Source organism: Chlorocebus sabaeus, chromosome 16 (genome assembly GCF_047675955.1).
Source record: "Chlorocebus sabaeus isolate Y175 chromosome 16, mChlSab1.0.hap1, whole genome shotgun sequence".
Classification (NCBI taxonomy): Eukaryota; Metazoa; Chordata; class Mammalia; order Primates; family Cercopithecidae; genus Chlorocebus; species Chlorocebus sabaeus.
In genome coordinates this window covers 58649031-58663630 of record NC_132919.1, presented here as the reverse complement: position 1 = coordinate 58663630, position 14600 = coordinate 58649031, and the positions used below count along the sequence as shown (strand labels likewise).

Here is a 14600-nt window from a genome sequence, read left to right as displayed (position 1 = left end):
GACCCTGGACAAGTTACATAAACACTTGTGATTCAGTGCTCTCTTTTGTGAAATAGAGCAAATAACAGTACTACCTCACAGTTGTGAAGATCAAGTGTATTAATACATGGTAAACACTCAGAACACTTCTGGACACATAGTAGTCAGTATTTTCAAGCAAAAGAAACTCAACTTGTCTTGGTATGGTGGCTCAGGCCTGTAATCCCGGCACTTTGGGAGGCGAAGGTGGGTGGATTGTTTGAGCTTAGGAGTTCAAGACCAGCTTGGGCAAAATAGTGAAACCCTGTCTTTACAAAAAATACAAAAATTAGCTGGACGTGGTGGTGTGTACCTGTAGACCCAGCTATTTGGGAGGCTGAGGTGGGAGGATGGCTTCAGCCCAGGAGGCAGAGGTCGCAGTGAGCCGAGATCGTGCCACTCCACTCCAGCCTGGGTGACAGAGCCAGACCCTGTCTCAAAGACAAGAAAAAAAAAAGATAAACAAAAAAAAAAAAAAGAGAGAGAGAGAGAAGAAACTCAACTTGACAATACAAAAGAAATGTGTATCGGATCTCATAATTGCAAACCTTCAGAGATAGAGCGGGTCAGACCTCTCAAGGTTTCCCTACAGTTTTCTTATTCAGATTTCTAGGACTCACATCCCTCAGTTCAGAAGAACAGACGCTGCTTTCCTACCTCCAACCAGTAAACAAAAGGCACAGGCTGTCCAACTGGATGAATTTAGGTCATGTGCCTGCCCCTGAACCATTCTCAGTAGCTGAGAGAATGCCTCACAGTGATTGGTTTAGGGGTGAATTCCTTCCACATTCTTGCATTTAGGGGGATGGGATTATGCTGATTAAGTGTAGGTGCAACCCCTTATGAACTCTGGCTGCTATACAATGAATGAGGCTGGCATTAATGACTGCAAGAATGGACAAATTTGGTGTTTGAATTTATTTATAGTAAGAAATAAACCATGACAACTTTTCTAAAATATAATCTTTTAGAACACAAAAAAATTGCAGAAACAAAAATGGCCCATAATCCTGATGCTCTGTTGACCATCTTTGTTTTGTTTATTCGTTTGAGCATATGGCAAAAATTGCAAAATTCAGAAATGTGTAACGAGCATAGAATGTTACTGGACCAATTGACAAAACTTGAACACAGACTACATACTAAACAACAGCATGAAATTTCAGTTTTTCTGAATTTGACGACTGCAGTGTGGTTATATAAGAGAATGTCTTCTTAGGAGATACACCGTGAAACAGAGGAAAAAGGACGATTCTGAAACTCTCAAATGTTTCAAAAAGTAACATATTGAAATCACACATAGGTACACATGTGCATAGGTATACATATATATGTATAGAGACAGCAGTAGCAAATGTGGCAAAATGTTAACATTTGGCAAATCTGGATAAGGATTTGCAATTCTGCATTTGAAATTATTTAAAAAGACAAAACTTGAGTGTTTGGAGAAACAGGAATAAGAAACGTTTTGTTACCATATTTGCGGCTTCTATACAGTCTTTTACGACGCAATTGAAAAAAAAAAACTAAACTAAAAAATATAACATAAATCTTCCCTCCCATAGTGGCCAGAAACCCCTGCCAAGTTCTTCGGATATCGTAACAGGAAAAAAATGCAAAGCAATATGTCTTTCTATAAAGATTACTTATTTACTAATTATCATTTTTTAATTTTCATGAAGATCAACAACAAAGTTTTTCTAAAATAATGACTTTGAGAATCATTTTGCGGTATTTGTTTAAGGCTGTCGCCCAGGAAAACGCCCAGGGACCATGCGCGATTCAACCCAGTGGAAACACGAACGGCCCAGGGGACCGCCCCTTCGCGTTGCTTGACGGGATCTGGAGTCCTCCCGCTCCGCCCCGCCAGGCGCTCGGGGACCGCCCGGCCGCTCCCTCATCTCGCGATGCCATCCTCCTTTCCCCCCCCCCCCCTCGCCCCTAAGCCCTATGACTCCCTCCCCTCTCAACGTGTTTTTCAAATCCACCAATGGGCACACAGCTTGGGCTCGAACCAGCCAATCGGAATGCGGAGTCACCGGGAAATTTAAATCGCGCCGGCCGGCTGCACGAGCCACACGGTCTTTGAGCTGAGTCGAGGTGGACGCTTTGAGTGCATCCGTCCCACAGCCGCTGATTCCCCGCATCGCCTCCCGTGGAAGCCCGGGCCCGCTTCGCAGGTACAGACTCAGGCGGCGGCTCGGCCCGAGCGCTAACGGTTTGCCCGCGGGCGGCGTTCGCCTTTGGGTGGGGGGAAGGAGGCCCCGGGTCCACGCCGAGCCTGGCTCAGCCTCCCGCGTTGACTAGGCCTCGGGGGCGACTGGTTCATTGACCAGGCGGCTGGGTTTCGCGGGGTCTGCGGGTTTAGGGCGCCGACGCTCTTCAAACGGCAGCGGAGACCATATCGCGTGGCGGTCGGGAGAATCAGAGCGAGCCAGGCCTGAGGGCGAATGTCCCGGGAGGGCTCGTGGCGGCCCTGGCCTCTCTTCCCCCTTTCTCGTTGCATCTTCCCCGACATAGGGGCAGGGGCAGGGGCAGGGGCTGGGGGTGGCAGTTGGGAGCACCGTCTCTGACACTTTGGCCCCGGGGTGGCTGTGCCACCAAGTCGTAGGCGAGCGTAATGAAAGCAAAGATAGCAAATTGTAAGGAGGGCTTTGACTTTTGTCGTCTTCTGAATGACGACAGCTGATGTCGTCCTAATTAAGTGCATTCACTCCTAGTCTCTGGAAATGCAAATCAAATATGCGACATGCGGCACTGCATTTTTAATGTTGACCATAATGTAATGATGAAGCAAATTTCTAGTTTTCGAATCTGCACCTATTTTGGCCAAGTAAAGACAGTAAAGTAGTGCGAGCCTCCTGAGAATCTGAATTTATTGCCCTGGCACATAATTTTTAGCTGTAAGTTAACTTGGTTCCCCTACTTTGCCTTGGATTAACTATTAGGGACTCTGGAGTATCGAGCCAGGCTGTCAGAAACGGTGGACACACGTGGCTAGTCCAAATTGAAATACACTGTAAGCTTAAAGTACACAAAAGACTTCAAAGATGGAGTATGGAAAAAGAATGTAAAAGATATCAGTTATTTTATATATTGAAATATATATGTTGAAATACTATTTGGATATGTTGGGTTAAGTAAAATAAATTATTGAAATTAGTTTCACTTGTTTCTTTTCGCCTTTTAAAAAGTATGGCTACTAGGAAGTTTCAATTTATATAGCTTGCAATCTATTTCTGGTGGACAGCCCTCTCCAGGAAGTCTCAGCCCTTCAGAGGGAAGGGGGACAGTTCCCCGTTGGGGAAAGCTATTTCATAGTGCTGAAAACATGATGATCCTCTAGTATACAGTTGTGGATTCATTAGATGCTTGATAATTCAATTCTTATTTGGTACTATTATTGACAAAGGAAAACGATAAAGGAAATATTTTTCTCTTCGCCCATCTTTTAGCTTTCTCCCTTTGTCTCATAACCATGTCCACCAACGAGAATGCTAATACACCAGCTGCCCGTCTTCACAGATTCAAGAACAAGGGAAAAGACAGTACAGTGAGTACCTTCTGTTGCTTTCCTGTGGTGGTGTTTAAATGGGAGGACATTTGGAAAGGGGTGAAAACTTAGGGATCTTTTTAAAAATACCCTCACTTAGCAACAAAAACTGATGTGATAGGTGAAACGGCATGTTATCTTTTCTCAAGGAAATGAGGCGTCGCAGAATAGAGGTCAATGTGGAGCTGAGGAAAGCTAAGAAGGATGACCAGATGCTGAAGAGGAGAAACGTAAGCTCATTTCCTGATGATGCTACTTCTCCGCTGCAGGAAAACCGCAACAACCAGGTAAAAAATGTATTTTAGTTTATGAGTTACGTGAAATCCAGAAAATCAGTAGGAACTTTTCTTAGAAATTCAAGTAAACTTAACATTTTTAGCCTTAGGTTGTAACTTTCTGTGAAGATCTTTTTCTCTGTTCCCAATTAGTAATTGTCTTCTTTCCTGCCTTCCGTAATCCACTGAAGCTGATTTAGGATCTTCCTTTAGCTCTGACCTTCCTTCTGACTTCCCTGCATTTCTAGCTGCTAACTGGGTACCTTGACCTGACCACTGTGTCCAGAGCCAACCAGTTTCTGGCTTATTCTCAACCCCCCCCCCCCCCCTCAGATGGGGTCTCGGTTTGTTGCTCAGGCTGGAGTGCAATGGCACAATCTTGGCTCACAGCAACCTCTGCCTCCTGGGTTCAAGCAATTCTCCTGCCACAGCCTCCTGAGTAGCTGGGATTACAGGCATGCACCACCATGCCTGACTAGTTTTTGTATTTTTTTGTTTTGTTTTTTTGAGTTTCCCTCTCTTGCCCAGGCTGGAGTACGGTGGTGTGATCTCAGCTCACTGCAAGCTCCACCTCCCAGGTTCACACCATTCTCTTGCCTCAGCCTCCCAAGTAGCTGGGACTACAGGCGCCTACCACCCCGCCCAGCTAATTTTTTTGTATTTTTAGTAGAGACGGGGTTTCATCGTGTTAGCCAGGAAAGTCTCGATCTCCTGACCTCATGATCCACCCACCTCGGCCTCCCAAAGTGCTGGGATCAACAGGTGTGAGCCACCGCCCGGTCTGTTTTTGTATTTTTAGTAGAGGCAGGGTTTCACCATGTTGGCCATGCTAGTCTTGAACTCCTGACCTCGTGATATGCCTGCCTTGGCCTCCCAAAGTGCTGGGATTACAGGCGTGAGCCACCAGGCCCTGCCCGTTTTTGGTTTATTTCTGCCTTTTTTGGTATTCTCTCTTTTTTTGTATTTGTCACCAGCTTTGTTCAGGACTTTCCTTCTGAAATATTTATGGTAGCCTCCTAAGTTATCATTTCCTCCTTTCTGTGCCATATATTATTTTCCTGAAATTTTTCCTAAAGTACTGCTTTAGACATGTGTTTTCTCTCCTCAAAATCCATCCTCCAAATTGCTTGAACCTGGTAGGCGGAGGTTGCAGTGAGCCAAGATTGTCCCATTGCACTCCAGTCTGGGCAACAATCAAGGAAAAAAATAAAAATAAAAAAATTCATATTCCACCTGGGCATGGTGGTTCATGCCTGTTCATGCCAACACTTTGGGAAGCTGAAATGGGAGGATCACTGGAGGCCAGGAGTTTGAGCCCAGCCTAGGCAACGTAGCAAGACCTTGGCTCTATAAAAAATAAAGTTAGCTGGGCATGGTGGCATTGGCCTTTAGTCCTAGGTATTCAGGGGGCTGAGACAGAAGGATCACTTGCCAGGATTTTGAGGTTGCAGCGAGCTATGATTGCACTACTGTACTCTGTGCTGGTGACAGTGAGACCCTATCTGTAAAAATAAAAATCCCTGCTCCATGAAGGCCTTCCATAAAGTAGACCTATCTTAGATTTTCAAATTTATCTTTCATCTGGGCACTTTCCTACATCTTTTTCTCACAATATGCTTCCTTTTTTTTTTTGTTAAGATGAAGTCTTGCTTTGTTGCCCAGGCAGGAGTGCAGGGCACCATCTTGGCTCACCACAACATCCGCCTCCTGGGTTCAAGCGATACTCGTGCCTCAACCTCCGGAGTAGTTGGGATTACAGGCATGTGCCACCATGCCCAGCTAATTTTTGTTTTTTTCCAGTAGAGACGGGGTTTTGCAATGTTGGTCAGGCTGGTCTCGAACCCCTGACCTCAGGTGATCTACCTGCCTCGGCCTCCCAAAGTTCTGAGATTACAGGTGTGAGCCACCACACCCAGCCACATTATGCTTCCTTTAGCACTCCACATTTATCTTTTTTTTTTTTTTTTTAATTGAATACTACCTATGTTCTATATCTAGGGTACTAATACTCAAAGCTCATCTTCTCCTTATAGCACTCCTTAGCCTAGCAGGAAAGACACTTCTTTCTCAGGATTCTCTAGCACCTTGGTTCTGCACCCAAAATAGGGAGTAAATGCTGTGTAGCCCATCTATTTACCACTTGTTGTACGCTGTTTGTCTGCTTGTCACATTTCCTCTGTGAGGCGTCAGGCTCCTGGAGAGACAGGGATACTGTCTTTTTAAATTACGGGTAGCACTGGTTCTCAAACCTTTCTACTGTGATTCACAACATAAATTTTTTTTTTTTTTTTTTTTTTTGTGGGGGTCGGGGAATGGGTCTTGAGGTGTTACCCAGGCTGGAGTGCAGTGGTGCAATCTCCGGCTGACTGCAGCCTCCATCTCCTGGGTTCAAGTGACCCTCCTGCCTCAACCTCCCAAGTAGCTGGGATGACAGGGGATCACCACCATGTCTGGCTAATTTTTGCATTTTTAGTAGACTTGGGGTTTCACCATGTTTCCCAGTCTGGTCTTGAACTCCTGACCTCAGGTGATCTGCCCACCTCGGCCTCCCAAAGTGCTGGGATTACAGGCATGAGCCACTGCGCCCAGCTGAACATAAAACATTTATATTTGCAACAACACTCAACCATGGAAATACACAGATTATAAAATTAGATACGAAAATCCTCGGCCAGGCGTGGTGGGTCACACCTGTAATCCCAGCACTTTGGGAGGCCCAGGCGGGCGGATCACCTGAGGTTGGCGGTTCAAGACCAGCCTGAGCAACATGGAGAAACCCTGTCTCTACTAAAAATACAAAAAAAATTGGTTGGGTGTGGTGGCGCATGCCTGTAATCCCAGGTACTCGGGAGGCTGAGGCAGGAGAATCGCTTGAACCCAGGAGGCGGAGGTTGTGGTGAGCCAAGATCGTGGCACTGCACTCTAGCCTGGGGAACGAGTGAAACTCCATCTCAAAAAAAGAAAATCCTCAGAACGTTGCCTATAACTTCATGTCTTTCTCCCTCAAAGTATATCTGAATGCAAGTTATTAAGACTAATGTAGAAATAATCTTTGGTCTTGTATGGCGACAGGCAAACACCACCATGCCTGGATTTTTTTTTTTTTTTTTTTTTTTTGTCGTGGGGAGGTCGTCTCACCTGAGCTCAAACCATCCTCCCTCCTGAGCCTTCCAAAGTGCTGGGCTTACAGGTGTGAGCCACCATGCCTGGCCTTCTAGTTCATTTTTTAAATGGTTCAAAGCTGCCTTTTTTAGCGACAAAACACTTGGATACTCCATAACTTGAGACTCTGATGAGTCATGACACTGAGTTTGGAAACTGTTCTACATATAAAATAATGAATATTTAGCAGGCAAAATTAAATGTAGGGCTAAATATGTAGTAGCTGGCTATAAGCCTAATGATGTTTACACAAGTAAGTGTGGATTTTATTGTTTGTGTTTAAGCTTAATGATAATGTGCAAAATTTCACTTTTCTTCTAGGGTACTGTAAATTGGTCTGTTGATGACATTGTCAAAGGCATAAATAGCAGCAATGTGGAAAATCAGCTCCAAGCTACTCAAGCTGCCAGGTAAGTCTTGTCTGCAATAGCATGGGTAGCCCAAGAAATTCAGGTTTTTAGATTTTTTTTTTTTTGGGGTGGGGGCAGGAAGGGACAGATAGTGTGTAAGGAAAGATTAGGCCAGCCAGCCATACACCAAATAGTATTTTTTATTTATTAACTTTTTGAGAGAGAGGCCTTGCTATTTTGCCCAGGCTGATCTCGAATGCCTGGGTTCAAGCAATCCTCTCACCTCAGCCTCCTGAAGTGCTGGGATCATAGGTGTGTGCCATTGCACCTGCTCATAAAATTTTTACCAAAGTAATGTTTCAGGTCACTGGCGGGGAAAGGAAGAAATAAATAGTAAGTGGGATTGAGACATGCATTTAGAATGATAGATCCATTTAGGAGATAAGTATAATTTGACCTTTACCTCCCACCATACACAGATATTTATGATATGATAGAAAGGATTAATAAGTTCTGTAGCATGACAGTGTGCGGAAGAACAAATTTCAATGGTAAATTATCATTAAAAAGTTCTAGGCTGGGCACTGTGGCTCATGCCTATGATCCCAGCCCTTTGGGAGGCTAGGGGGTGGGTTACTTGGGCCCAGGAGTTTGAGACCAGCCTGGGCAATATGGTGAGACCCGTTTCTATAAAAAAAAATTATTAGTTGGGTGTGGTGGCACATGCCTGTAATCTTAGGTACTCGGGAGACCCAGGCACGATAATTGCTTGAACCCAGGAGGCTGAGGTTGCAGTGAGCTGAGATCTTGCCATTGCACTTCAGCCTGGGCAACAGAGCAAGACTCTGTCTCAAAAAATAAGTAAATAAAATTACCCGGGTGTGGTGGTGCACACTTGTTGTCCCAGCTACTAAAGAGTCTGAGGTGGGAGGATCACTTGAGCCCAGGAGGTGGAGGCTGCAGTGAGCTGTGATCATGGCACTGCACTCTAGCCTGGGTGGAGTGAGATCGTCTCAAAAAAACAAAATGTAGCCGGGCATGGTGGCTCAAGCCTGTAATCCCAGCACTTTGGGAGGCCGAGATGGGCGGATCACGAGGTCAGGAGACCGAGACCATCCTGGCTAACACGGTGAAACCCTGTCTCTACTAAAAAATACAAAAAAGTAGCCGGGCGAGGTGGCAGGCGCCTGTAGTCCCAGCTACTTGGGAGGCTGAGGCAGGAGAATGGTGTGAACCCAGGAGGCGGAGCTTGCAGTGAGCTGAGATCCGGCCACTGCACCCCAGCCTGGGCAACAGAGCGAGACTCCGTCTCAAAAAATAAAAATGTGCTTAACCACAACTGTCAGGGAGAACAAATTCAGTTAACAATGGGAGTATAACCCTGTCAGAATGTCAAAAGTTTAAGTGACAAGATCTGTAGATTTCTGCAGGGATGGAGAGGAGGGTAATCTACATTAATTTTTGGAAAAATGGTAGTTAATTATACCGCATATATAGCACCATACAGGTAATCTGTTCAGCTTCTCTTAGGTTCCAGAATGTCTCAGCATTTAGTGATTTACTTAAAAGGTTGTCTGAAGTTCTAAACTGTTGAATTGCATTTTAAATTGGTTTTTACACAAACTCCTTTTGTTAACCACTTTCAACTTTTATTTCTCTTTTTGTTCCCCTTTAGGAAACTACTTTCTAGAGAAAAACAGCCCCCCATAGACAACATAATCCGGGCTGGTTTGATTCCAAAATTTGTGTACTTCTTGGGCAGAACTGATTGTAGTCCCATTCAGTTTGAGTCTGCTTGGGCACTTACTAACATTGCTTCTGGGACATCAGAACAGACCAAGGCTGTGGTAGATGGAGGTGCCATCCCAGCATTCATCTCTCTGTTGGCATCTCCCCATGCTCACATCAGTGAACAAGCCGTCTGGGCTCTAGGAAACATTGCAGGTACTTGGACTTGAAGTTCTTTTGACTGAATGTATCTAAGCGTAATGAGTTCGAAGAAAGGCCTTATAAGTAGTAACGACTTCGTCAACTTTTGAGCTTGCTTTCAAGTCGTTATTAGGAATGAAAGTGTCGTCTTTACAAAGGCAGCAGAGGGGCATCTAAGTACATTTGGGAGTTTTTGCTGGTGCATTCAATCACTGAACGTTGATGGTTTTGGACAAGGTAATAAAATTAATCTTGCCTTTTTTTTTCAGGTGACGGCTCAGTGTTCCGAGACTTGGTTATTAAGTATGGTGCAGTTGACCCACTGTTGGCTCTCCTTGCGGTTCCTGATATGTCATCTTTAGCAGTAAGTTACTAACATGAATAAAGTTACTCACTTCTTCATTCTAATTTCCCCCATCTTCTCAAAAGACAACCTCTCATTGCCTATTTTTTTCCCCCTAGTGTGGCTACTTACGTAATCTTACCTGGACACTTTCAAATCTTTGCCGCAACAAGAATCCTGCACCCCCGATAGATGCTGTTGAGCAGATTCTTCCTACCTTAGTTCGGCTCCTGCATCATGATGATCCAGAAGTATTAGCAGATACCTGCTGGGCTATTTCCTACCTTACTGATGGTCCAAATGAACGAATTGACATGGTTGTGAAAACAGGAGTTGTGCCCCAACTTGTGAAGCTTCTCGGAGCTTCTGAATTGCCAATTGTGGTAAGTTATTTACTTGTAGATTAGGACATAAGTATAAAAAGCATGATCAGGGCTGGGTACGGTGGCTCATGCCTGTATAATCCCAGCACTTTGGGAGACCAAGGCGGGTGGATCCCCTGAGGTCAGGTGTTAGAGACCAGCCTGGCCAACATGATGAAAGCCCATCTCTACTAAAACTACAGAGAAATTACCTGGATGTGGTGGCACGCGTCTGTAATCCCAACTACTTGGGAGGCTAAGGCAGGAGAATTGCTTGAATCCGGGAGGCAGAGGCTGCAGTGAGTCGAGATCGTGCCATTGCACTCCATCCAGTCTGGGTGACAAGAGCAAGACTCCTGTCTCTCAAAAAAAAAAAAAAAAAAAAATTATCAGTTGATACTAATATTGAAATATTACCTATTTCATACCCATGATGGGCCTCTTGTTAAAACTTTTAGGGTACAGAATTTCTGAAGTGCTGGGAAAAAACCAGCATCAACATTTTTTTTTTTTTTTTTCAGACTCCTGCCCTAAGAGCCATAGGGAATATTGTCACTGGTACAGATGAACAGACTCAGGTTGTAATTGATGCAGGAGCACTCGCTGTCTTTCCCAGCCTGCTCACCAACCCCAAAACTAACATTCAGAAGGAAGCTACATGGACAATGTCAAACATCACAGCTGGCCGTCAGGACCAGATACAGCAAGTTGTGAATCATGGATTAGTCCCATTCCTTGTCAGTGTTCTCTCTAAGGTAATGAAGTCTTAGGATTTAATCAAGTCATTTTTAGTATTTATAGAAAGCTCTGCTTGATAAGCTTCTTCACGTGCAAGAATCTTGGGTTCTACTTGGAGTCCTTTGCTGAAAAATACCCAGTAACCCCTTTCACTTACAGCTGGATAGAACCTTGGTACTTTGAGTCATTGTTTTTGTGAAAAAGTACTCTTGGAAACTTATTCTTGCAACTTTCTGAAATAAAACCATTTCCTTATGTTTAATAGGCAGATTTTAAGACACAAAAGGAAGCTGTATGGGCTGTGACCAACTACACTAGTGGTGGAACAGTTGAGCAGATTGTGTACCTTGTTCACTGTGGCATAATAGAACCATTGATGAACCTCTTAACTGCAAAAGATACCAAGATTATTCTGGTTATCCTGGATGCCATTTCAAATATCTTTCAGGTAAGTCCTATCAAGGTGGCTTTGTTTGAATTTGAACTTGATAATAATCAGTTTACTATTTAGACCTGGGGGAGGGCAACTGTTGTAAGTTTACTCATTAGTAAGCCACAGATTCAGAAAGCCTGTTTAGGTGGGCCACACCTTTGATTAAAAATGTGACAGGCATTATCAAAGAAGAAAGAGATGACAAGTGGATGATGGGACCTGAATCGAAGTCGGGGCGTTTATGTGGGCTCATCACATCTGTTTACTTAGTTGATTTAATGTCCCAATTTCTTTTTTTTTTTTTTTTTGAGACGGAGTCTCGCTGTATCGCCCAGGCTGGAGTGCAGTGGCCGGATCTCAGCTCACTGCAAGCTCCGCCTCCCGGGTTTTTACGCCATTCTCCTGCCTCAGCCTCCCGAGTAGCCGGGACCACAGGCGCCCGCCACCTCGCCCGGCTAGTTTTTTGTATTTTTTAGTAGAGACGGGGTTTCACCGTGTTAGCCAGGATGGTCTCGAACTCCTGACCTCGTGATCCGCCCGTCTCGGCCTCCCAAAGTGCTGGGATTACAGGCTTGAGCCACCGCGCCCGGCCTAATGTCCCAATTTCATACTGAATTTTGGTGAAATTAAATTTGAATGACTTGGCCAGTCATGGTGTCTCATGCCTGTAATCACAGCACTTTGAGAGTCCGAGGTAGGTGGATCACCTGAGGTCAAGAGTCCGAGACCAGCCTGGCCAACATGGTGAAACCCCGTCTCTGCTAAAAATACAAAAATTAGCCATGTGTGGTGGCGGGCGCCTATAATCCCAGCTACTTGGGAGGCTGAGGCAGGAGAATCGCTTGAACCCTGGGCGGGGGGTGGAGGTTGCAGTGAGCCAAGATCATGTCACTTCACTCCAGCCTGGCCGCAAGAGTGAAACTGTCTCAGAAAAAAAAAATTTGAGTAACTTATATTTTTCTTCTGATTGTATCCCTAATTGATCCAAGCATACCAGCATATGGCACTTTGTCATAGTGATTGGTGGTAGGTCAGTCCTACTCATCAACTTTAGATTCTAGAGATTTTTACATATAGAAGTTGAGTCTACAGGCTGGGCACAGTGGCTCACACCAGTAATCCCAGCACTTTGGGAGGCTGAGGTGGGCAGATCACAAGGTCAGGAGTTTGAGACCAGCCTGGCCAACATAGTGAAACCCTGACTTTACTAAATACAAAAAATTAGCCGGGCGTGGTGGCAGGTGCCTGTAATTCCAGCTACTTAGGAGGCTGAGGAAGGAGAAACGCTTGAACCCGGGAAGCGGAAGTTGCAGTGAGCCGAGTTTGCGTCATTGCACTCCATCTTGGGCAACAAGAGTAAAACTCTTGTCTAAAAAAAAAAAAGTTGAGCCTACAATAATGGATGCTGGTGTATTTGTCACTGTGTATAAATAATTTGTCAATATGTGGCCAGTATTTCTTCTTCACCTCATCTAATCCCCTAAGTTACTTTGAAGCAAATCTGTTACTTCATCTATAGATATTTATGTATCTCTTTAAAGTTGAAAATTTAAAGGAAAACTAACCTACATACCATTCCGTATGTCCAGTAAATCCTTAATACCAACACACATTCTGGTCAGACATTTAGTCTAGCACTCCATAGGCCATCTTTGCCTTTGACACCTTGACTACACCTTGTGATGCTAAAGGATTTTTTACAGAACAATAAGCCCCTGTTCCCATAGCAGACCAGTTGAACTGGAATGTAGTATGTTTTAAAAGTTGCCCACGTGATTTTGATACATAGAAAAGGTTGAGAGCTATTGATTTTAAGATCTTTGGCTCCAGTTGAAGTAGTGCTAAAAGCAGATACAGATCCAATCACATTGAATTTCAACAAAATATAAAATGGACTGTGATAGTGATAGGTTTGTTGAAGGAACTGTTAGGTGATTATTTCTGCCTGACATGTATCTATATTCAAATTATCGATGTTGTTTTGTTCATTAAAATAAAACATTCAGAGTATACACCAGTAAACTTGGAATTTTTTTTTTTTAGGCTGCTGAAAAACTAGGTGAAACTGAGAAACTTAGTATAATGATTGAAGAATGTGGTGGCTTAGACAAAATTGAAGCTCTACAAAACCATGAAAATGAGTCTGTGTATAAGGCTTCGTTAAGCTTAATTGAGAAGTATTTCTCTGTAGAGGTGAGTAATGGATGGTAATATTAGTAACAACTTGGAAACATCTAAAGTCAAGGCCATGAGCCTTTTTTTCCCCTCATACTTTTTAAAATAAGTCTCATATCTTTGTTAAATATAGTAAAATACCAGTGTGCATAGGACATAATGTACTTATTTGCCCCTCTAGTTTGGCTTGATGGTAATAAAATCTTTTTAAACTGAGATTTTAAGTGTCACCAGATTAGTTTCAAATGAACAGCCTTGAGAATCTTAGAATATCTGGAGGGTAAGTTAGTGGGTGTCATTGTAGGAGGTGATAGAGAAGGAGGCCAAACCCACCACTATGCTCTGGGCCTAATACAGTCTTTTCCTATTGAAAAGTGGCAGTTGGGGAAGAAAAAAATCTGTTTCTGTCACTGTAGTAGCATTTCTTATCCCCAGTCCCTGCAACACCCCAGGCACTCATGAATTGGCAAAGTTTCAGAGACCCTCCCTCCCCTATGTCAAATACTAGAATATCATACAGGATTAAAGGTATAATATGCAGATCAAGACCTAGAGATTAAATATAGACTTCTAGGTAGGCTGCTGCTTGAAATACTTAAATTCTTTTTATAATACATTTCCAGGAAGAGGAAGATCAAAACGTTGTGCCGGAAACTACCTCTGAAGGCTACACCTTCCAAGTTCAGGATGGGGCTCCTGGGACCTTTACCTTTTAGATCACATAGCTGAGGCATACATTTGTTGTGTACCATGTTTGGTATTTTGTCTTATTGTTTCTCTACTAAGAACTCTTTTTAAATGTGGTTTGTTATTGTAGCACTTTTTACACTGAAACTATACTTGAACAGTTCCAACTGTACATACTGTATGAAGCTTGTCCTCTGACTAGGTTTCTTATTTCTATGTGGAATTTCATATCTTGCAGCATCCTGTAAATAAACATTAAAGTCCACCCTTTACTTCACCATGCCTGTGTGTGGCTTTCTAATTTGGAGCCTTTAATGTCTCTGGTGAAAGGTAACCCATCCGAATTGGTGTGATGAACCAGAGTAGTCGTGGCTGCAGTTTTTTACAGAAGAATGAATAACATTTTCTAGAAACCCTCAGCCAGTGTCTCCTTAAGTCTCCTTGGCCAGGGAGATGGGCTAAACACCTTAAATTTAATCATAAATCTCTCCTGGAGCTACAAGCAGAATTCATTCCTCCCAAACTTCAAGGCTGAATGGGATTCCAAGGTCAATCATGGCTGCACGTGGGCCTCA

At 43.8% G+C, this 14600-nt stretch overlaps 1 protein-coding gene across 1 annotated transcript; it reads left to right on the top strand.

Annotated features, from left to right (window-relative positions):
- Window positions 1–2067: 2067 nt before the first annotated feature.
- Window positions 2068–14302, top strand: KPNA2 (karyopherin subunit alpha 2). The gene is made up of 11 exons (XM_008012007.3): window positions 2068–2198; window positions 3474–3571; window positions 3721–3858; window positions 7330–7418; window positions 9034–9302; window positions 9557–9651; window positions 9750–10013; window positions 10514–10747; window positions 10996–11178; window positions 13207–13356; window positions 13962–14302. Exons 2-11 carry the CDS (start codon window positions 3497–3499, stop codon window positions 14052–14054), a joined length of 1590 nt encoding a protein of 529 aa, XP_008010198.1. The 5' UTR covers window positions 2068–2198; window positions 3474–3496; the 3' UTR covers window positions 14055–14302.
- The last annotated feature ends 298 nt before the right edge of the window (window positions 14303–14600 follow it).

Coding starts and splice junctions, on each gene's coding strand:
- KPNA2 (XM_008012007.3), top strand. CDS start 3,497: ATGTCCACCAACGAGAATGCTAATACACCAGCTGCCCGTCTTCACAGA. Junction 7,419..9,033: donor CAAGCTACTCAAGCTGCCAG/GTAAGTCTTGTC, acceptor GTTCCCCTTTAG/GAAACTACTTTCTAGAGAAA. Junction 10,748..10,995: donor TTGTCAGTGTTCTCTCTAAG/GTAATGAAGTCT, acceptor TATGTTTAATAG/GCAGATTTTAAGACACAAAA.